The sequence below is a fragment of the Zingiber officinale genome, chromosome 8A (assembly GCF_018446385.1).
Source record: "Zingiber officinale cultivar Zhangliang chromosome 8A, Zo_v1.1, whole genome shotgun sequence".
Lineage (NCBI taxonomy): Eukaryota > Viridiplantae > Streptophyta > Magnoliopsida > Zingiberales > Zingiberaceae > Zingiber > Zingiber officinale.
The window spans coordinates 100,914,808-100,939,148 of NC_056000.1; the positions used below are offsets into that span (position 1 = coordinate 100,914,808).

The following is a 24,341-nucleotide window of genomic DNA, read 5'->3' on the forward strand; positions in this document are numbered from 1 at the left end:
TAGAAAATTAAATTTTTGAAGATTAAGAAACTTCAATCGTGAAATTGGATATTGAGGATCTAATTATTTTGGATTCAACTAGAAAATATAAATTCCATAATTGGAATTCAAGAACCAATTGATTTGGTATGATGATTTGAAAATAAAGAAATTCTTACTTCTAGATCTTCATCATCTGCTAAGAAGCCTGTCTCTGATCTTCCTCTTCTTCCGTGAGGACTTGCTTATGGGTCCTCCTTGCCTATTAGATACCCTATCAACCTTGACTTATCAGAATTCACAAATCAACTATCCGATCACTCTCAATCTATTTGAACTTTTCTTACCACCAAATATCTCATCACTCTTGACCTATTTGAACTTCTTCCTACAAAGGTCTTGACAAGTTGATATAGGTACATTGGATATAGAAGTCCAAGTAGGTCACTTGGTGATCAGGTATTGATAAAAGTATCTTGCATTTGCATACTTGACAGACTTCATCACTCCTATATCCAATGAACCTGCATCAACTTGTTAAGTATCTTGCATTTGCATACTTAACAAACTTCATCAGTAACGACATTAGCATTACTTTAACTCTTTGTCACACATTAAAAATCACTTGAGGCATAATTGCACCAAAAACGATTACAAGATCAAATAGATGGAAATGGAAAGCTTATTGATCTAGAAAAATGGAGGGGAGATCCAAAGAGAATTCCTAGCGAATGTAACAGCCACTGTTATCCTTCATCGTAAAATTCCTAGAGAGAAACTAAGCAATGTTGGGCAATGTATAAAAATTATGAAAACAAAACTCATTTAATTACATGATATATTCAATTCCAAGATAGGAAAGGAGTGGGGAACGGCTCTGCTTAGTTCTTCAGTTCGATCGGCTGTAAAGGAGGAAGTCAGAAGTGGAGAACGGCTCTCGTACCAAGATTAAAGATGTGCTCTTTGTGAGTCCAGTGGAGATAATAGGTGCCTGTGAGCCTTTGTGAAAGGCGTGGAAGAAAAGGCTGTGCATTTTCCTTTCTACACTTTTTTCTGATGTGTGTTCTTTTTACATTCCTCCAGTCAACGGCCAAGACTTCTTCATAGAACTCTACAAGTGATAAACAGGCTTTCTTCTCTCCAATTGGTACTGGTCAGCACCAAACCAACACACAATGTCAATTTACCAAAATAGGAAACCGTTTGGAGCCCACCTGTACGTGATTCTCTTAAGAAGACTATTAGTAGCAGAGTTGTATAAGACTAGGTCAAGCATAATGTGAATATTATCATAGAATTGCATTCCACCATCAACCATTTTACATGATATCAACATTTTTTTCTGTACAATTTGAGGCAACGCTTGTCTGATCCCGTATACTTCTGTAACACAAGAATCTATCCATAAAAAGCCTCGTGGACAAGTCAGATTTGATGTGTTCCTTCAGAAAGCGAAAGTATGCCAACAGAATGGCATGGATATAATATATACAAACTTCAAGATATGAAGTAGACACACTCACCCAAGATACATATAGTACCAAGAAAAAATGGAAACGTCATGTTGCTTCTTTGAAAACCATCATCTGTTGAAAGGAAATGGAATTTCATAAGCAACTATAATTAGAATGTGGCACTCTTGAAATATATAACAATTTTCTTTCCATTATAACCAGACAAACAGAATTTCTACTACACTATTTGATGAGAATAAAGAGAAAATTATATTTTTAAGTCTGCAGGAAAAAGGAATCTAGTTAGCCTTAATTGAACTAGCAACTGAATCATGCTTCTCCCTTTGGTTTTGGTATACTTCCCACATGAGACAGCAAAAATTAGGTCCAGCAGAAATGACAGAACACCTCATTTGATAGGAGGCAGAAAGATCTTCTCAAAGTGTTCATGCTTCATTTATTTCAGAATAAAGCAGGTATCTCCCAAAAAAACAATGCAATGGTACAAGGTATTGTTTGACAGAAAATGCGTCTTTTAAATGTTGAAATTATACTAAGAATAATTCATTTCCTCCAAGAAATATATATGAAAATAAAAACATGTCAATCATGATGGGCTGATTGATATCAAAGAGGTCACCTAAGTACTTTGATAAGAAGCCACAGACGTTAGTGGGTAATCGAGCACAAAAAATTTTCATAGTTTGCAAGGATCTGGGTTGTGACAAGTCAAGCTTCTAATTTTTAAGAGTAGTTCGCTGCAAGACTCATAAGGACTCACAAGCTATCATTTACAAGAGAAAAGTTGCAAGTTGAATAAAATACTGCAACACTTGTTTTCTGGGTAAGTGACAACCAAGTTCTGCATGTTGATCGTGTTGAATAAAAAATACCATAAACTAGATTTCTGAATGGAAGTGCAGAATTCTAGGTATCAATGCTGAAGTCTAGAAAATCTAAATGATGGCTAACTAAAACAACCATTCATAACACAAACTAGTTACCTTGCCACAAACAGGACATGCTTCGCTTCTCTCCATCCACTCATATATACAACCAAGATGAAAATGATGTGAACATTGCATTATTATCTTTGGGTCTTCGGAAGTATATTCTGCAGAAATCATATCAATCAGGCTGAAGTAAGGATATTAACCGTTGATATCAATGATAAAATTAGAGATTAACTTTTTTCCTTTTATTTAACTAGAATAAACAAAACAACAAAAAACTATATATTTCCACTATTTGAGGTCTCTATGTGGATATTTTTTCATTATTCCATCTAAGGATATACCAATAATAATACCAGGTCATTTATATGTACGAAGTCAATTCATTTTGAGGTCATTTATATGTACGAAGTCAATTCATTTTGCCCATCAACACAATCACATGGCCAAAAAAAAGACAAATCTCTGAAAAAAATCACATAATCTCTCCAATATGGCATTAGAGTTTACTTTTTAATTCTAATCCAGATACTATGTGAATCAAAGAATTGTCCAGAATGTACCTACCTTCTCCACTCAAATTTATCAGTTTTTCATAGTAATATTGCAAAATCAACCTAGTGACCCAACTTCACAAGTCACACAATGTAAATGGATTTCCCAACCACATAGGCAGACGTAGGATTTTTCTAAGGAGGTGATAGACATAATAAGCATAAAAATTATCTATGATTAGGTATATTCATCAAATTTCCAATAAAAACATCCAAAATATATATAGAAAATTTTAAAAATAAATGAAAGAAGAAAACAAGAAGGAAATAAGAAATATCTATCAAGTATAAGCAAAAAAAGGACTTTAACATAGAATAGTTATTTTTGGATTGGAAAAACTTCCAAAACCATTCTCCAAATGCTTTCTAACAAGTTTTCACAAAGCACTGCACTGCCTAGCAATGACAAACTCCAAGAGGAGCAATGACAGCTCGAACAGAACATCCCTTGTATGTTCTACTGCATTCAAGAAACAACAACAAATACTCCATCTACAGTGAGATTATACGGCATTCAAGGGTTCTTTCATCTACAACAAGTATTTCTATTTTGTAGTTTTTCATTTTGCTTTATCATTCGTGTTGGTTCTTTCTTTTGATTTTCATTGCTTTCACTCTTATTATTAATCTGTTGTAACTAACTTTGTAAAAAGGTTGGAGGCCTTCAAAAAGTTTTCAAAAAGTAGAAAGTATAGTAGTTTTCAAGGGACAACTTAGCTGATGAGTTCATAGGCCGTAAAGTAAGAATTTCTGGTTTCTAACCACATAAAACACTTGTGTGAATTTATTTTTGATTTTATATCTCCTATTTACCTGCACGATTTTTTTTTCTATCTCTATTACTCAAGTCTTTCAAAACCCATATTTCAACTAAATATTCTTTTCATACTTAAAAAAGGCATTTCAACGTGCTATTTTAAATTCAATTTTAAGTCCTTATAAGAAATTCTAAAAACACTTATCTCTGCTGCATTTTTCTCTTTCCATAACATTTGTTTAAGTATTCAAACATTTTTCTATTGCGTTTGGATAAGTCTCATAAAGTTTTCAAAATAACCTTGATTAGGCTATTCACCACCCACCCACCCCCCACCCAGTGTCTCTCTCAATCCAACACCACCTCCCTAAGATTCTAAATTTGCATGGACCTACTCACTAATACACATGTGATCCCTGTATCCCCCTTCGCTTTAACAAATTAAACACCATATATAATCTAATTGCATTTAGATAAGTCTAATAAATTTTTTGAAATAACCTTGATTAGGCTATTCACCACCACAACTAGCGTCTCTCTCAATCCATCGCCGCCTCCCCTAAGATTCTAAATTGGAATGGAACTACTCACCAATACACGGGTGGTCCATGTATCCCCCTCCACTTTAACAAATTAAACACCATATATAATCCAATCATATGGCTTACAAAACCACCTACTACCCCATAACTAAACCAGGCCCACCTAACATTTTCTCAAACCCAGAGAAACTTATCTTCCCTGACCATCCAAACAATCAAAACCTGCTCTTTTACTTGACAACCTCTTTGCTGATTGGTGATTCAATGAAGAGGTCAGTGTGCAGCTATGACAATGAATAAGTGATAGCAACAAAGATCAACCTTGAGACAATGGTAAGCAGTTCAGTTATTCCCTTCAACCTAATGAAGATTTCTCTTTGACTATGTTTACTTAGAGGGAGGGGAACTGAAGGGAGGGAAGTGAAAGAAAGACAAGGGCCCAAGAAGATATTTAGGAGGATGACAAAGAAAGATGGAACCATTACATGTAGGCCCTTCCTTGTTTTACATGAGGAGAAAGCTGAATGAAAATAATACCAAATGTCTAGGTTTTCTATGTTGGAATGTATACTAAAAGTCTAGCTTTTGTAAACATTTATTTTGAAATAAAAGAATCATATTTGGTCAATATCTACATTTATTTGTTAAATGTAATTGTTCAATTAATTTATATAGTAGATAATATGGAGTGTGGTGTCACACTTAGAAGATCATGTTATCGGTTATTTATAAATTATAAACAGTTGCTCACGACTAAGATGGAAAGGAACAAACCATCGGAATAGTCGTAGTGTAATTAAGTATTAATTTATCTTGATTAATAAATTATACTGGTACACTCTAAGTGTATTGAGTAGGACCATTTAGGTAAGTTCTTTTTGTATTGACTTAATAAAACAACTAGACCTTAGTTATTATGGAAATGTGTGCTCTTAATCCTAATATAATAACAAGCACATATATTTAATATTTATTTCTTTGACTTATCAAAGGGTGAGGTTTAGCTCGATAAATCAATATGCCCGATAAGTTGGGAAATAATATTACTTATAGTGTGTGTTGTTGATTATAGAAGGAATCTGTGTCCTAATTATCTAGGTTGAGAATGTCCCCAAGAGGAGCTCATAAGGATTGTCATGTTAAACCCTGCAGGTGGACTTAGTCCGACATGACAATAAAGTTGAGTGGTACTACTCTTGGAGCTACATATTAATTGGGTTGTCAATAACTTACTTAATTAGTGGGCATTCGTAATCTTAAACACAGGGAGACTAACACACTCATGATAAGGAGTCCATAATGTAATTTGGGATTGGTGCGGTAGTGCGGTAATAACTCTCTAGTGGAATGAGTTATTATTGATGAACTTGAGTTGTGCGTTCGGGGCGAGCACGGGCTACTCAAGCTCATCGGAAGGCCAAAACCAATTTCTCCTCTAGGTCCCTGTCGTAGCCTCATTATAACCTCAAGTCCATCCAAATGTAAGGCTCTTCTTGATGTCCAAGAAGTGGGCCAGTCCAATGCTTGGTGACCAAGAAAGGGTCGGCCACATCCTCTTCTATAGGGTCGCCCTTGCTGACCAAGTACAAGGGTCACCACAATATTCAAACAAGGAGGGTTGTTTTTGAATTTTTAAAATCTTCTCTTTTTAGAAAACTATAAGTTTTAAAAGAGAGATTTTAATTTTCAAAACTTTCCGTATTTGAATTAGGCCACATGTTTTAATAGAGAGTTTTAAAACTTTCCTTTTTTAACCATCCTCATGGTTTAAGAAAAAAGAGGAAGATAAGTTTTAAAATTAAAATTTTCTATCATCATGTTAAAAAAGGAAATTTTATAAGAGTAGTTTTAAATTTTAAAACATGATTTTAATTTTTAGAACTTTCCTTTTTTAACTCCTACTTTAGGAAAGAGAGCTTGTAAATTTTATAAGAGGATTTCTTCTTGTAAAATTTTAAAAAAATATATTTCCTTTTTCCCTTGATGAGATGGCTGGCCACCTTGCTTGGTGCCCAAGCAAGGGACCGGCCATAATTAAAAATAAAAAATCATCACAAAAATTAATGTTGATGATTGATTCAATCAAGAGGAAAGAAAAGGAAAAATAAAAAGGAAAAAGGAAAAACTAGAGGTTGATTTTATTTTTTGTAAAAAGTTTTTCCTTATTTGCCTTGGGCAAATAATATAAAAGAAGAGGTGAGGGGGCTTCATGAGATACAACTCTTATTCTTTTGCATGGAGACCCTCTTGGTGTGGCCGGCCCTCTCCCTTCTCTTTTCCCGGTGGTGGTGGTGGCCGGATTTTAGAAGAAGAGAAGAAGCTTTTGGGTGGTGTTCATCTTGGAGGATCGTCGCCCACACGACGTCCAAGGCGAGGCAAGGAATACGGCAGAAGATCTCGAGATCATTAGCTTACAAAGAGAAGGTATAACTAGTAGTTTTCTTCCGCATCATACTAATTATTTTCTTTGTAAGAATTCTAAATACAAGAGGCAATTAGATCTAGTTTATCGAATTTATTTTTCGAGTTTGTGTTTTCTTCTTTTTCGAATTTGTGATTCGATTGTTTTTTTTTTGTTAACCTAGAGTTATTTAAGGAAATTAAATATTAGCTTTCCTTAAAAGGCTTTATCTAGGCGGTGGTGGTTGCTCCCATATCTAAGAAGGTCATGTGCCTCGCCATACAGTCCTGAAAGCCAATTTTGAAAATTAATATTTAATGGAATTAATAACATAGGTGGATTTGAATCAATAGTGTTAAGTTCCGCTTGCAATTCAAATCTAAATCATTAAGAACAGATAAGTTAAATTTGGAATCAATGATGTTAAGTTCCGTCTGCGATTCCTAATTTAACTTCTAAATAACACAATAGGTTATTTAAGGAAAGGTTCGACACTTGTACAAAAATTTTTGTACAGTGGAACCGGTACGTTTTTCCTAGGACTAACCAACATTCTCTACCTTTTGTCTTTATGTTTACCCATGTTTTCTATTAACAGGTCTCCTCATATTCCACATCTACAATAATCTTTGAATGTAGCTATCACATACTATCATATCAAATAAAGATCTTTATGTTATCATGAAATTTAATTTTTGCCTTGGAACAATCAAACTAGCTAAAATGATTTCATAATGCTCCACTATCATCCTAACTAAAGATCACCAAGGATTTTGGACTCAATTTTTTATGCAGATCATGTTCCATTATTTTCTGAAAATTCTTGATATCTAATGCAAATTCTTAAATAAATTCTAATTATTTATCAGTTTATGTTTTCATATAATCTATTTTTTCACATGAAAAAATTACTCAATTGCATTTTTCAAACTTTTCCCTCCAAACACACCCAATAAAACTATCAAATATCTTTTTCAAAATAATAATTCATAGCAAGCATTTAGAGCAGAATTGATCCTCACTCTGAAATTTTTAAATCAGGCAATTAACACCCCAACCAAAAAATCATCCTACTAAATCTCCTAGAGTTAACTTTCACAATCCTAAGTCAACGGTTTCAAACTTAAATTGCATAAACTTTGATACCAGATCTAGTATGTCTCAATCGATATGGGATTATCATGTCAATAAAAGAGATGAGATTCAACAAATCTACTTAAAAGCCAAGACAATATCAACTCACTTCTGAATTCTCTTGAATATGCATATGAGAATGGTCATCACTTATTTTATGATATAAATTGTTTTATGATTGGTTGGAATTTTTAATAGAAAAAACTGTTTTCCATGTTTTCTCTTTAATCTGTCAATCAGATGCCAAATAGCTAAGGCCTCTACAGAAAATGGATTTCAGTTGTGGAAGAAAACCAATAATGTGTTGAATTGAGTCTCCTAAACAATGTTATCATGATCTCATGACTCCAGTTCTACACATCTAAAAGTCTTTGGGAAGTAAATTTTTGAACAAGTTATGATGGATAAACTTTATGCAGCCAGTCCCAAATAGGTTGGACAAACACTGCATAGTGATAATGATGACAAGTGACTGCAATAGCAATTTTAGATTAATGTTGTTAAATGATTAGCAGTTCGAGGTTGGACTTGTATATGTCATAATGAAAGTTCAGGTTCATGCAGACGAGAAAATTTTATTTGATTTGTCAAGGTTTTGGCTTCATAGAAAGAGAAGACTGTTGTCTTGGGAAATGCTCCACCACATATCAGCGGCGTCCAAGGTTTCTTCGTAGTGTGTATTCTCAAATCTAAGTTTGTTCATTTATATTTGATTTCTTCAAGTAGTTTATGAAGAGCATCTAGCTTTTCATAATGTTGAGTTTTGTTACTTACAATCCATTCCTTTGATTGTAGTAACAAGGCTTTGGATTCAATATCTGAACCAGAATTTTGGATCTTTTGAACGATCTCCTTTTTCTTAGCAAGATTGTCCACTTGTAAAGTAGGTTAGTTTTCTGAGTGGCTTTATAGATAAGATTTTCTAGACTAAGTAGTTCAGTTTCTAATACCGTAAGCCTATAATGTAAAGAAGTAAGTTGTGCTAGTATGTTGTTATTTTGTTGTACTAGTACTTGGTCGCCTTGATTTACTAGTGAGACGTTACTGTAGACAGTTTCTTTACTTATAACAAATTGTTGTGAAAAGTAAATTGCTTCTTGGTAATGAGTGTTTCTAACTTTTAGTTTGATAATAAATTATAAGTTCCCAAAGCCGTAATAGGCTCTGATACCAAATTTTTCTCTTATCAAGGCGTTGTTGTTTTCTTTTTTTCAAATTTTTGGGTAATCTAAGCCTTTTTGAAAGATAATTTTCCTTAGTTTCTATGTCTCACCAGTGAGTCTCACCGAATAGAGAACAAGAACTATTGTCGGCTTTTTAACTCTTACCCTAGTTCTGTTCAGGTCTTACAGTCATCAACTTTGTTTGCCTTACTTAGCCAGCACAAGTTTTATTGAGCAAAAGAGAAACCAAACAATTCCATCTTCTCCCTTAGCCAGTTACCGTTCTACCTTTGGTATACTTAGATAAGGACTGAGGATTCTTCATAAGAAAGTAAGAAAAGACAGAGCCTTTGAAAGGCCTAGATAATTTTATTAAGCTGTCATTAAGTGTCTTTGTTGCTCTCTTAAATTGCTTAACCTAGTCATAATTTTTCACCATGAGATCAACGATCACTTATTTCAACCTTGCTATGACTCGTGAAAATTGACAACTACTCATCTTTTGCTTAATATAAACAAGCAAGCTTACTGTGGATCATGAGAATTCTTCAACAATTTCTCTTGGTTAATAATAATACTAAAATTGATTTCCATTCAACTAGTTCAAATGCAGTTAGTGCTAGGGTCGATGAAGGGGGTGAATAGCCATAACCTGAAAATAATAAATTTTATCTTGATCTTGCAAATGCAAAGCTTATACAATGTTAGCAAATCAATGCTATTGGGATTTTGAATATCAAAGATTGCAATGAAAATGATGTACACAAACATAAATAAGATAAGCAAAATGCTAATCCAAGATATTTAACATGGTTCAGACTCGTTGGAGTTACTTCGTGGCCTACTGACTTGTAAGACACTCTTTGAAATTCGTCATCAATCACCACCTTCAAGAGGCAGGGAAGGCCATGTACAAGAATCTTCTCAAAAGGGCACTCAAGGCTTATATAAACAAGGTTTCAACAACTACATTTTAAGCACCTTTGGTCAACTAAAATCATTTTTGTTACTCGATCAATAATGAATTGGCCAATTGACAGGACAAGCTTCAACTCTTGTAGTGTCCATCTGACTGAATCCCATTTCAAATAACTGGCGCCAGAACAAAGTCATACATTCTGTTCTGAGTATAGTGTTTTCATAAACTCCTCAGTCAACTCAGCCCTTCAATCTACTGAGGTCACTTTGACTCGACTTGGCACATGGCTTATGACATTGACAGTCTACATAAAGCTCCAAGGTCAAGCTTGTCTATCAACAACAAGAAGGAACCACTTTTTCCTTAATAGAAGACTAGTGTTATAATGGTCTCGTGAAGAAGTGAAGGGAAAGGCTAAAGAAAGTGCAAGTGTAGGTTATGCTTGAGGTGACAGTTGTCAAGGGGTCACGTGCAATCTCCTATTTTCATGTGAAGGAGGTTGCTTGCTTGCTTGGTGGATGGCTCGTGCAATGGAGAGAGAATTGAGTGAGAAGAAAAGATGCAGATGAGGGGAGGCAGCCAACCTTCCCTTAGGAGAATACCTCTTTAAAGAAAACTAAAGATTCTAATGCATGGCTTTGATGCCATGTAGAATTTAGGAAAGAAAAATAGTGTATTGCACTTATATCAATTTGGAACTAAACCAACTAAACAAATATCCCTATTAAATCTAACACCTATAACAATTGAGAAGTTCCAAATTAGGATGAATTATTCCTCTAAATATTGATAATTATATTCACTATGTTTGGTGGAAAGTTTGGAATGCTAGAGAAAATAGATTAATTTTAAAAAAAATAATCTGATAATAATTTTGTAAAATTTAGTTAACCACTTTCACAACAAACTCATCATGAATTTCAATTAACATGATAATGAAACTGAAATTGTATATCCATTAGGGATCTTTGGTTTATATGATATAAAACAAGTTTGAAGTCACTTATGTCAATTTTATTATACTAAGACAATGAGTATTTTTTATTAAGGAATAGATAGACCTAATATATTTGATATGTCTATTGAGAAAAGGATGAGCATAAGTAGCATTACATCCCAGATTATCTAATAAAAGTACCCATGGATCTTATTGAGCAACAAACATGGGTTAGCAGTAAAATAAGACGCATAAAAGCCCATAATTTTAGGGCGAATTGCAAAACAAAATATAAATGAAATAATTTGATTGTTTAATCTAATCAAGGAGTGCCTTTTTGCAGTCAAAATAAATAAAGCATGCTCAAAGTTAAATATTTCTACATGCGTTAAAGAAAAGGTAACATCAAAATCTCATCCTTTTGCAATCATAACATGCTCAAGAAGTATGTTTCCACTCATCGAGAAATCCTAAAAGCTTATCTACTTGAGGGAAAGGAAGCGAAAGTAGTGGAAAAGGAAGGGGGAAGCAATCAAATCCTCTTATCCACTAAGAAGAAGAAAAAAAAGGAAAGGAAAGAAGGAAGCAATTTGAAGCTCTTTTCCACACTTTTGGCTGCTCAAAAATGGACTGAAGGGGAAAGGAGGAAGCAATCAAATCCAATTGTCTACTGGGACAGAAAAACAAAAGGCAAGGGGAAGAAGGAAGTAATTTGAAGCTCTTTTCCCCAGAAAGGAAAAGAAGAAAAGTAACAAAAAGACTGATTTAACCCTGCATATCTGGGGACAAAATCAAAGAATAATTTTGTCATTTTCTCTTCTTTTCTCTCGAACAAGAGATGTAAATCAACATATTCCTTTCGTTGTCATTTGTGTGGGTTATGGTGTTTCAAATCTATCTATTCAAGCAAAACTTAGATAATTTTAGAACATAAACCACTTATAGAGTGCCCTGCCAAATTTATTCATAAATTGAACAGAAGTTAATACTTTGACCCTCACAAAGAACAAGAAGATTCATCTGTGGTATAATCAAAAGAGGGACAAAAGCTTTCCAAGTCCAAATAAGTATATAGTTGAGATAATGGGAAAACATATATCATTTGATTACCTTTTGACTATGCAAGGAACTTTTGTTAGGTTGTTATGTAACAAGAAAAAAGCAATCTCTCTCCTCAACAAGGCAACATGTTTCAAAAATTCATAACAAATTGCTTAGATAAAAATAAACTATAGACAGTGATTGATAAATCTACCTTCAAGGCATGTTGGACAGACATCCTCCTCTTCAGAAGAAGGAAAGAGGTAAGTTACTTCTTTTCTGGCTTCTGCAGTGTTCTTTAATGAAGACTCAGGTATACAGAATTTGGATCGTGAGTCAAAGTCTGACTTAGATTTGCTTTCCATTCTCGACGATTCTGTCTCACAAACATTGCTACTTCTACATGATTCAGACTCCTCATGGTAATGGCTAAGGAACTTATTGTTGGACATAACTCCATGATGAGGCCGAGAAAATCTCGGATCATCATAAGGTATTGGCCTGGGAGGAGACTGGTATGTATCAGGAATAGAGTCATCAACACTAGGTGCTTGAGATACAAAAGTAATTCTCTCCTGCACAGATGAAGTAGCGGCATGCACTCCTCTTTGAAATAAAGCAATGTACTGCAAAAAATAAAATGGAAAAAAACAAGACTTTCTCAATAATAGAAATGGACCAAATATAGGTAAAGACATTTCAACTTCTTCATAACGATAGGAAATGTATAGTAGTTGATTTCAAAAACTAACTCAATAACATTAATCAAAAGCATGACCTAACAAAACATGAATTTCACAGATTGCTTTCATTAACATTGCCCTTTCCACTCCAGACTCCTTTTGTACCTTTAAATTGTTTTGGACAAGCATCAACTCAAAATATAACTTGAATAGGCTGACAATCAATTAAACAGAGTTCTCTTATCAGCATATAAAGTAGTAATTCCAGCCAGTATCTTGCTGAAGAACATGTAAATCATGGCAGTCTAGTACCAGCCAATTGCAACAGGAGTAGCCTGGAGGGCCTACACAACATTAGGCTATTCATGCCTGCCAGCAGATAATGGTAAAAGATGTCCTCTTTTTGAATTGAAACTTCTGAAGGTAAAAGGGGCATAGATTTTGTCTGCACCTTTTTGCCTGCTATAATATGCATCCTCATCGGACTCAATTTCAGCCCAAATACAAATGCCTCATAGAAGACAAGCAAGGAATTCATGAATCGTATCAAACAGCTCCTCCATAAAAAAGGGAAAACAAACTTCTCTATCAAGCTTTCATATTTCTCCAAAATAAAGCCAAAACCACTAGTGGCATATGGCAGTGAACTTGTGCATAGACTTTACACACACCATAATTGAAAAAGTAAACAAATAAAGAAAAAACAATAATTAAAGAAAATAAATTAGAAATTAATTCAAGATTGATTATCCCAAGTACAATCGCCTCATGGAAGGCAAGCTAGGATTTCTTGAATCTTAATCAAACAGATCATCCATAGAATAAGGGAAAACAAACTTTTCTATCAAGCTTCACAATGTTTCCAACATAAAGCCAAAACCACTAGTGACATATGGAAGTGAACTTGTACATAGACTTTACGCACACCATAATCCATCCAAGGAAAGGAATAAAGCAAAAAACAATAATTAATAGAAAATAAATTAGAAATTAATTCGTGATTAGCATATCTACAATAAAAAGAAACAAACTAAGAAAAAAATAAAGATAGGTGTCTAACAAATTTTAAATTTGATTTTTTTTTCATTTGATAATTTGGATCCAATTAGCATTTTCTATTTTGGAAATAAAGAAAGAATAATTATAATCACAATCAAGTCTTGCATATTTTTCTTATTTAAAATATTTCTTCCCATTTTGCTTTGAGTCAAGTCTATTAGACCATTTGTGCATCTAAAGGGGGGTGAATAGCGCTTTAACTGTAAATAAAATATTTTCCTCTTGCTTAGGTTAATGCACATAGTTGTGTGGAAAAAAGATGTCGGGGAATGTATAGGATCAAGGAGCACATAGGAAATATATCTGAAAATGTATCTGGTTGTCGAAAAGCATCTCAAGAAGATAAAAATAAGTGGAAAATAGCAATTTTAGTAGGGAAGAACAAAAAGAAGAACAAAATAGTGGAAGAATAAAGTTGCGGATGACTATAAAAAAGTCCTGAGATTAAAGGGATAGTTGGAATTAAAAAAACCTCACCCACTTGGCCCCATGGATAAATATGCATCGGTAGTTGCTCTAAAAAATGTAAATTCATGTAGGAGTAAAGTGTTTCACCAAAAAAAATATAAATGAGACTCTTTTTAAAGAGAGAACTCAACAAGTTCAACAATATGTGGGCAGATGGGTTTATGAAAATGGAATCTCATTCAATGTTATTAATAATGATAACTCCAAGCAACTAATGGAAACAATTGGTCAATTTGGACCAAGATTCAAGCCTGCAACTCAATATCAACTTAGGAAGCCACGGTTAAAAGCTGAAATTAAAAAAACAAAGCAACTGCCGAAGAAACATAAAGAAGAATGGGCAAAGAATGGGTGCTCAATCATAACAGATGCATGGAGTGATAGAAAAAAAAAAGAGGCATCTTAAATTTGTGTATTAATTGTAAGGAGGGAACTACATTTTTAGAGTGGAGTCTTCAAACGAGGCACATACAATTGAACTTATTTTTGAGTATATTGACAAGTGTGTTGAACAAGTAAAAGCTCATAATATTATTCGGATTGTAATAAACAATGTCTCCAACAATATAGTTGCAGCTAAATTGATGAGAGAAAAGTGATCTGGGATCTTTTGGAGTTCATGTGCAACTCACACTGTTAATCTTAATACTTGAAAGTATTGGCAAACTTCCACGATATACTTGAAACTCTCTTCTTTTTTAAAGATTCATATAAAAAAAGAATTAGGTTGAATGTCAATAGGTTGAATAATTTAGTATTTACCTAATTTAATGTCGATTGTTGAACAAAAAAATAAAGGAAAAAAAAATGGCGATGTCCTTCTTGCAAAAGAGGCTTCAAATACGCAAGGTTGGATTGTGGATGGTGGGGAAGATGATGAAGTTGAACTAGGTTTCGAGCTCACTTGGCAAATGGTTAATGAAACAAGCGGAGCAAATGAAAATCTACAACCCCAAAGAAGCTTTAGAATAAGAGACTTCACGAGGATGATTTTACGTCCAAAGAAGAATAGCAGGATCACAATGATGATATTGAGTTTGTGTCCGATGAAGAACAAGTTGAAAATTATGAAGAAGTAGAATAAATATGTGATATTTTATTAGTTGTGTAATTTTGAACTCTATTTTAAATTTGGTGTTATTGTGTTGGAATTATAGTATATGATTTATAGTATGTGATTTATTATATAATTTATATTGATACAGTGGAATCCGCCTAACGACGTCTAGTCGGCCTAGGCGCTAGGCACTGGTCTAATGCCTGACTAGCACCTAGTGAATTTTAGAACCTTGGACATGTATGAGATAGAGGGGGTTGAATAACTCGCTTCACTTCTTTGAACTTGAATGGCAACGGAAAACTCAAAACAAAACTCTCAATCGCTAACACCTTCAATTTTACTTAGCATCCACCTCTTTGAGGTGACTAATCTAAAAGTTCACTCCTCACACTCACAACTCCACTATGAATGCCTCCTTCCCGAAGGCAGAGAAGTCTCGTATAAACTCGAGCACGAGAATACAACAAGAAATAAAAGTAATACACTGAATACAAACAACTTTACATCAATCTTGCTTTGAATGTTTGTTGCTTGGAAATACCTCTTGATCGGTTGGAAATACAGCAACACTTCGCTTCTAACTTCATAAGAACCAGCATGGAAGAAACTCCATGAAACCACCTTTTCTAGGGTTGTCTTTGGACAGGAAAATGCTTCCCAATCGATAGGATCCGACTATTCAAACATGCGATAGGATCCGACTGTTCAAACATGCAAAACGGCTCTTTTTCTCCCAACCAATCGATTGGTAAGTCATACCAATCGATTGGCAACTTCTAATTGATTAAATCAATCAATTCTAAAGCTTTTAGTTCTCTCACGAAGAGCCTCCAATTGATTACACCAATCTCTAAATCGAGTACCCTAATCGATTCCAGAGCCTTCTGTACTCTTCGTGAAAACCTCCCAATCGATTGCCCTAATCGATTCAGAACCTTTATATTCGCGGCGAAAAATTCATTACTCCGATAGATTCCGGATCTATTTTTCGCGAAACCCTCTCCCAATCGATTGGCGATCTCGCTAATCGATTCACTCTGCTCAATCAATTAAGTCAATCAATTTGAGTAGAAAAACTTGAACTTTCGGGTTTAGGGTTTGTCATTCAATTAATGAATCCCATCAATCGATTGCTAACCCTAATTTCAACCTTTTCAAGACTGAAATCACGTCTTGCCTAGCTGACCTCAACCTACCAAGACTTCCGATGGCCCAACATCTAGTTTGTGACGTGTTAGGATTTCCCGTTACCTAGCATCCGGTTAACCTTGCCAGGGCTTTTTCACCAAGTGTTCGATCAACCTTTACCTACATGGATTTTTCTCTCCTGTTGACCTCAACCTATCGAGACTTTCATTGCCCAACATCCAATCATTTGTGACCTCGCATTCGGTTAAGCTTGACCTGTCAGGGCTTCCTCACCAAGTGTCAGTCAACCTTTGATCCACTTGGACTTTTCCCTAGTCTAGCCCAGCTAGGACTTCCATTGCCTAGCCACGATAGGACTTCCGTTGCCTAGCCCTACTAAGCCTTCCACTACCTAGCTCCGCTAGGACTTCCATTGGCTAGTTCCCAACTAGGTCTTCCATCGCCTAACCTCCCGGGCTTCTTCACTAAGTGTCCAATTAACATTTGACCCACTTTGATTTTTCCCTACAATCGACCTCAACCTACCAGGACTTCTATTGCCCAACATCCAATCATCCGTGACCTGTTGGGGCTTCCTGTTGCCTAGTATCCGATCAACCTTTACATGTCAAGGCTTCTTCGCCAAGCTTCCGGTAAACCTTTGACCAACTTGAATTTTTCCCTTGCTTAGCCCCGCTAGAACTTCCATTGCCTAGCCCTGCTAGGGCTTTCGTTGCTTAGTTCCCAACTAGGTCTTCCACTGCCCAACCCTGCTAGGACTTCCATTGCCTAGTTCCCAATTAGAACTTCTTATTTTCTATCATCCGGTTAGGACTTCCCGTTGCCTAACCTCCGGTATGGACTTCCCGTTGCCTAACCTCCGGTATGGACTTCCTCAAAGTATTTGGTCCTTTCTTGACCAACTTGACTTCTCTCTCCCATAATGTCAAATATCAAAACTCAAGCTCGAATCAATCCGAACTTAGTCAATTTGGTCAACCCTGAGGACGATTGCACCAACATCTACTTTATTCGACCATAATGTGAGAAATATGAGTTACAATGGTGTTTGCATGACTTTCCAACTTATTTACACACAAGTTTAATTTTTAAATTAGAGGATATGCTAATTTGTTGGGTGAAATTTGAGTCTCTCTTTATGTGTTGAGTTTGTTATAGGATATGAAAATTCATTCCTATTACTGCCTTAGCGCTGCATGATTTGAATAAAGGTCGGGATAACATTCTCCTCCTATAATGGCAATGGCAACCAAAAAGAAATGACGCATTCAAAGACGACAATGACGATGACGACAACAACCAAGCCTTATCTCCTAAAAAAACATCTATTTCTTACTTATTCAAAAACACATCTAAAAAATATGAACAATGAAGAAATATTGTTGAATAGAGTTAGCAGAGTAATTGTTGCCTATGCCTAACAACTCACCTGGAGTCAAGTATCTCCACAGTTGAAGAGAATAATGCAAACAAAGAAATTAAAAATAAAAAATAAAAAATAAAAATAATTGAAAAAAAATGGAGATTATTTTCATATTAACATATTTACAATGAAAGGAAACAAACTAGAAAATCTTTGAGACCGGCCTATTTACAATAAATTTTAAATTTGATTTTTCCGTTTGATAATTTGAAGTCAAATGGCATTTCCTATTTTGTAATAAATAGAGAATAATTATAGCCTCAATTGAGTCTAGTCTATTTTCCTTGTTTACAATATTTATTTTTTCGTTTGCTTTGAGTATGTAAATAAAAGAAATTGTGTTGAGTTATGTACAATTGTTAAATTTTAAATTATCTAATTCCCTTCTTCAATTTCACTTCAAGTACTTCGTGGTTCAACGATTCAATTTTAGTGTTACATCACTACCCATCATACTAATAGGATCTAGAAATATGACCAATATTACCAACAAAGAAGGTAAAGTAGAAGACAACTCCTAATTAGAATGTTCTCCTTGCTAACTAACCTCATTTTAAGGAATATATACATAGTTATCTATATATTTTATACCAAAAGGTTATGTGAATCTTTCTAAAAACATGACTGCAATATTTTCTTTGCATTATTATTTTTCTTTACAAGTATATGTTGATGCTCAATAAGCAAGCTTCTAATATAATTCCATTATGCTATTAAGGACCACTAACTAACAATGAAAAAAAAATCCTACAATTATTGAAATGTGTTGTACATAACAGAATAAAAAAACCAAAAACCTCTTAATCTGATTGGGCAGGGATCCTTATCTTTGATTTAGTGTAAAGAAGTTAGATATCAATTGCAATTAGTCAAAAAGACTATTAAATTATGTCAAAAAGTTTCATGCAGCGTGTTCACCTTTTCATTGGACTTGCTTAGTTTTAGTCATCAAAGATCTATAATTAAGTCTGATTGCTTTATAAAGAATGAGGGCTCATGGATGAATGATGCATCACAATTTGACTGTGGCAGTTAATAGAATGGATATGCGTGAAGCGTGATTGTCAGATACAATCCAACTACGTTCTCCACTTCTCCTCAACAATCATTTAGGGTGGCAATACTAGAAGTAATACAGCAGTGGATCATTCATTACACAATTTCAAATCACCTGGCATTATGAGCTCAATAACGATTCAATGAGAGAAATTGATTATAGAAAGGGAGAAGCAACACAAGTAATCAATAAAAGCTCAACTTAGAACTCCAAAGCTCACCAAGGCACTTGAGCCAAAGGACCCGACTAATCCTATAGCCAACAATGATCATTATCATCATCAAAGTGTGTTTGTCCCAATTATTTAGGACTCTTATCCCTCCATCCATTGAGCTCTATGCAAAGCTATATATGTCATCAGTAATAATCAAATAAATGAAATCATTTTATTATATTCACTAATTTTTTCTTAGACCTTCCAATACCTTGTATAGCTTCTTCTCTAATAGATTTAAGTCTTCTAACAATAGAATATATTGGGCGCTTGTGAACATGTTCATACCATCTCAACTTATTTTTCCTCATTTCATCAACTTTAGGTGCATTGTGTTTGTCCCAACTATTTGGGATTGGCTATATGAATCTCATTAATTGCCAATAAGCTTTATGTAAGGCAATACCACTAATAATATTCAAATTAATGAAATATCTTTTATTATATTGTCTGATGGTTTTTCGTGTCTCTCTCTATTTGTTACACCTTCCACTTTAATAGATTTAATTTTTCTCCTCATACTAATATCAACTTTTTATTGAATGTGTTATGTAATTTCAACATATCCCCACGTTTTCATCTATTGGAGCTATATCTAATAGCTCTTAAATTAATTGCTCTTAGATATTAGTTTTCTTATTATTTTATAGCCAACAATGCTTTACCTAATTTGACGTGTAGCCCCTTCAAAAGAGTGTTTCCAACACAAATTTGATTTCCACAGTATTAATCTCTCATGATGAAATAATGTATTGCTGCTATTAGATCTTGTGTTTCTAGTCACATCTTATGTATTTTGCAAACAAGTAAGAATAATGTCATAGACATTATTATATTAGGTATCTGACCATCTATTTCTTACAAATAGCATATAGGAATATAGTGTTAATGTGTTTTAAAGGTTCAATACTAGAGAATTAAGAAGATGTACGACTACACTTCGGCTAGATTGTTATGTCAAACACTCAAAAACAACATGTTAGATGCAGATCCCCAAGAATTTAGCAACACTGAGAAGAGGTGTACCACATTAATGAATTGTTGACCCAAATATCTAAGGCAGATGCAATTTCTGAAAGCCAAAGCATTAGAATGTGGATGTTCCTCCATATCCTGGTGAAGAAAGCAAGAACAAACAGATCCCATATCCACAATTTACCCTGTCCAAAAATCTCGTTCCAACAGGACACTTCCAGTTTCCCAACTCAGAAATCTGATTAAATCAAGCATTCCGGGAAATAAATTCGTTGCTCCTCGTCTAATCGAAGGGCATAAAGGAAAAGGAAATTGGATGCAAGCCTGCAGAGATAATAAAATTTCAGCAATAATTGGATTTAGAAATAAAATATCGGTAAATGAGCAATACAATTATCGCGATTAAAAGATCATGTCTATCAAATACACTAAAGAAAATACCGCCATGTAGTCAAATACGGGAGGACCCAGATTACAAGAACTCCGATCCACCTAAAAGAACTGATCTTTGGTGTAAAAACGCATTTAGACGAGATTAAAATGCTTGGTTGATCGAATCCCTTTTTAGCAATCATTTTTTCCCCATTTTAGGAGCCAGTGATGCCTCCAGAAACGAGATCCAAAACATAGCTTATTACAATAGCAAACAACAAGTTTAAAATACAAATCCAGTAGCTCTATCTATGATCATCGAGATCGCAGATCGAGAGAAACGAACTTATAAAAAATTCCTTTTATGAAAATTACCAGAAGTCGAGCTAAGAAAGCATCAGCTGTGTCAGATGGAATCGGACAAACCCCGTGGGAAAATTATTAGGGTTGAAATCTCTCTCCTCGGTAATCTTCGCCGAGGGCGAGAAAACGAGGAAGGAGAGTGAAACTGGGGATTTGGCCTTTGTTCATAATGGCGCATTAAGCTACTTTTCAGGACGTCATTGGACCCCTTTACACGGCACGAATCCGATTCTTTATATGTACTGTTAATTTTAGACAAATTTTGGGATCCGATATCCAATAACTCTGCGTTGCGAAAGTTCCTTCAATTTTTTATTTTTACTTTACTACTGAGATTTTTTACTAATTTGATTTCTTTTTACGTCTGATAGAATTACTTTTAGATTAATTACATTAATACTTTTGAAGTAATATAAAAAAGATAAGATATTCTTTATTTTTAGTATCATAAAAAAATTGTTCTATTTAAAAAATATATAACTTCTGCATTTTAAAAATACTCTTTTCCTCTTGAGGCATACCACCGGGGGTAATGGTCAAGAGCTCCTATTTATTAGGACCCCAAATTTGACATATATATATAATATATATATTATATATACTTAGATTATTTTAATAAAAAATTGAAAAAATATATTTGATTGGATTATTTTAATAAAGTCTAAAAAATATATATATATTGTTGAATTGTTTTAATAAAGATCAAAAAATATATTTTTTTTCTATTAAAATTTAAGAAAAAAAATCTAAAAAAGAAAAAAAATAGAAGAAAGATAAACGCTCATTTTTTTCCTTTCCAAGATTTTATTTCTTGTATAATTCTTTCTTCATTAATTTGTTTAGACTCTAAAAAGTAAAGTATGAATCTTGAACACTAATTTCCTCCCTTCTCTTTGAATCTCTTATAATTAAATTAGAAAAATTTATTAATTTTAGTTTCATCAACATTATTATTCATCAATATATAAACTTACAACGTAAATTACCTACTTATCTATATTTTTTTCTTATTGTCAATATCCAATATTGATTTTTAATATTGTATTGGAGTCAATAATTTATGATTTTTCTTACAGATTTGAAAGAGTTTAAATAAATCATCCCAATTTTAATCATCATAAAATAAATTATATCGATTCCTTTAAGCACAAACCAGATTTTTTTATTTTTTGACTATTATTTTCACTGCTGGTGTTTATTTCATTGTTAGTTTTGTTGTTGATTTTGTGTGTTTTATTTTTACACTTGAAATTTGTAATAAAAACATATTTCCAAAAAAATATCAAACTTGGAGTTAGAAAAGAAACAAAATAAAAAGAGTGGAACAGATTATTAAAACTCACAAAGGTGTACTTTATAAGTTTTTTAAAGCTATCTTTTTAATTGAAGATTCAGTTGATGAATTGCAAGAAGAAAGTCAAAAAAGACTAAATGATCATGCAACAAATGAACATCAATCGAGTAATCAAGAAGAATTAAATAATCATGCAATCAATGAGCATGAATAATTGAGAGAAAATGATGATCATAATCATACAAGAATGAGCCAGAAGAATTGAGAGAAAATGATGATAATGATTTGAAAATGATGATAATGACAATTTTATGTTTCGAAAATAAGGTGTTAGAAAGACTATTTGAATATCTTATTAATGATTTTACTTTTCAAAATGCTAGAAGATATGGATTTTTTTTTTTATTTCATACTTATTTTTTTTATTTCTAGGTATTACACTTTTTAGAAAAACTTAGGAAACATATTTTGTATGGTGTTACACTTTTTGAAAAATCTTGATAAATAAATTTTGTATGGAGTTTACCATATTTTACATGAAGTATATTAATTTTTAAATTTTCAATTAAATTATATTCAAATTATACGTTAGTAAATTTTTGTTCTTAATTAAAATAGTTTTAACTAATATTGAGTAGTTTTGATCGATATTAAAATATTTTTTCTATAATATTTAGTAATTTTCAGTATGTCAGAGCAATTTTAATCAAACTTGGTATAATAAGGCTGAAATAAAAATATTTTAAAAATATGAGATGTACTTGATTTTAATAAAAAAAATAGTCTTTTGATGATAAATAATTGAACTCTTCCAACAACTAGGCAAAGATACTAACATAAGAATATTATTAGTCCATAAAATTATGATGTCGCGGTAAAATATTCAGATTGTCATCTAAGTATTCATGATTCAAATCTCAGTTATGACGTATTTGTAGAAATTTTTTCTCCAAATGGAAAGCGTAACTAAAGGATGCTAACATTCTAGGTTGGTTGCCGCGTGCGCTTCCCAATTTATCCTGATAATCGATGAGAAATTTCTATGGGACCAGACCGATCTCAATGAGACTATTTGAAATTATCATTTTTTTAACATAAGAATATTATTAGAATCAAACACAAATAATACACTTAATTATACTTGGAGCTCAAAAAGAAAATAACGACAATGAGTAGAAAATATATGATATCCGTGCTCCAAGTGGACTATAATAAATCTTGAATGATATCCCTTTCGAACAAACTCTCTTAAAATGAATTATGATACCATCCATAAAATTTACAATTAGGAAAAACTAAGCAGAATTTTAAACAAATCTTGATTAGCAAGAACAAGTTGACAAGAAAATTATTAGAAAGTAATCATGCACCGCTGATGTAAGTTTAAATGTTGAGCCCCATCCAGATTCGCAACATTTCTTCTTCCTCTTAACACAATTTGACTCAATTTGAACATCGAAACTATAATTCACAATAAACTATGTGACATCAAATGGTTCTAATTTAGTCCCCTTAAAGAAGACGAAAACAAATAACTAAAACTATAATTCACAATATAACTTTATGAAGGAACAACTCATACACAACCTCCTTCAATCGTTGAATCCAATATAACTTCACAACCTAGCAAAACTTAATAGTTGTGGTTGAACCTAAAATAAACTAACGACTAGGACCAGTAAGAGAAATAAAAAAATATCAACAACGATAAAAAATAATAATAAGGTCATAATCAAAATATACAAGGGATGCTCGACCTCTAGATCGATGGGAGTGTGATCTAGATTTGTGCGACTAGGAGAGTACCTTTGCCATTAAATGGGACAAATGATGCATTGATGTTCTAGGAAGATCATCAATGAACGTATGATTGTCATCAAAAGATGGGCGTGAAGGAGAAATAGCTCAATAAATCATATGAGAGAGGAGGCACGATTGTGGATCTTGATCGTAGCTGAGGCCACACGTGTGATAGAGGAAGGTGAAGGGGTTCTAACAATGGCGATTTCATGGGATCCAAAGAGAGAACTCAAAAGAAGAGGGGATAAGGGTTGGCACAAGTAGGGTCCCAAAGTCATAGATACTCAATAGCATTCACATGAGGCTCACGAAGGTTGTGATATGCTATCATAGCAAATGACAATCAAGGGCTAGCTCCTAGTATCGTATGGGAGGTAAACAGGGAGAGACATACTCTTGTCTCAATTGGCAATAAAGATAAAATCATCATCTTAATGACCCTTCTAAGATAATTCTCCATTATTTTGAAGGATATAAATCAGGAATGATTTCACCCAACAATGATAGTACATATAAGGAGGGGTTGAGGCAATTCCAGTAGGACATTCCTCACCTAATGGAAATTGACCCTAGGTATATTGATAATAACA

The 24,341-nt window shown here is 33.5% G+C and overlaps 1 protein-coding gene across 1 annotated transcript; it reads right to left on the reverse strand.

Moving 5' to 3' along the window:
- Positions 1 to 1,250: 1,250 nt before the first annotated feature.
- LOC122009882 (E3 ubiquitin-protein ligase At3g02290-like) lies at positions 1,251 to 20,846 on the reverse strand. The gene is made up of 5 exons (XM_042566189.1): positions 20,670 to 20,846; positions 19,974 to 20,246; positions 12,049 to 12,460; positions 2,438 to 2,547; positions 1,251 to 1,565 (listed from the first exon to the last, which is right to left on the reverse strand). Exons 2-5 carry the CDS (start codon positions 20,091 to 20,093, stop codon positions 1,539 to 1,541), a joined length of 669 nt encoding a protein of 222 aa, XP_042422123.1. The 5' UTR covers positions 20,094 to 20,246; positions 20,670 to 20,846; the 3' UTR covers positions 1,251 to 1,538.
- Positions 20,847 to 24,341: the final 3,495 nt, after the last annotated feature.

Excerpts from the sequence above, each read along its gene's own strand:
- LOC122009882 (XM_042566189.1), bottom strand. The coding sequence starts at position 20,093 with ATGGGATCTGTTTGTTCTTGCTTTCTTCACCAGGATATGGAGGAACAT. Across the intron at positions 12,461-19,973 it reads GTCAACAATTCATTAATGTG|TACATTGCTTTATTTCAAAG; the intron begins GTACACCTCTTC and ends TATTTTTTGCAG. Across the intron at positions 2,548-12,048 it reads CTGTCCAACATGCCTTGAAG|AATATACTTCCGAAGACCCA; the intron begins GTAGATTTATCA and ends TGATTTCTGCAG.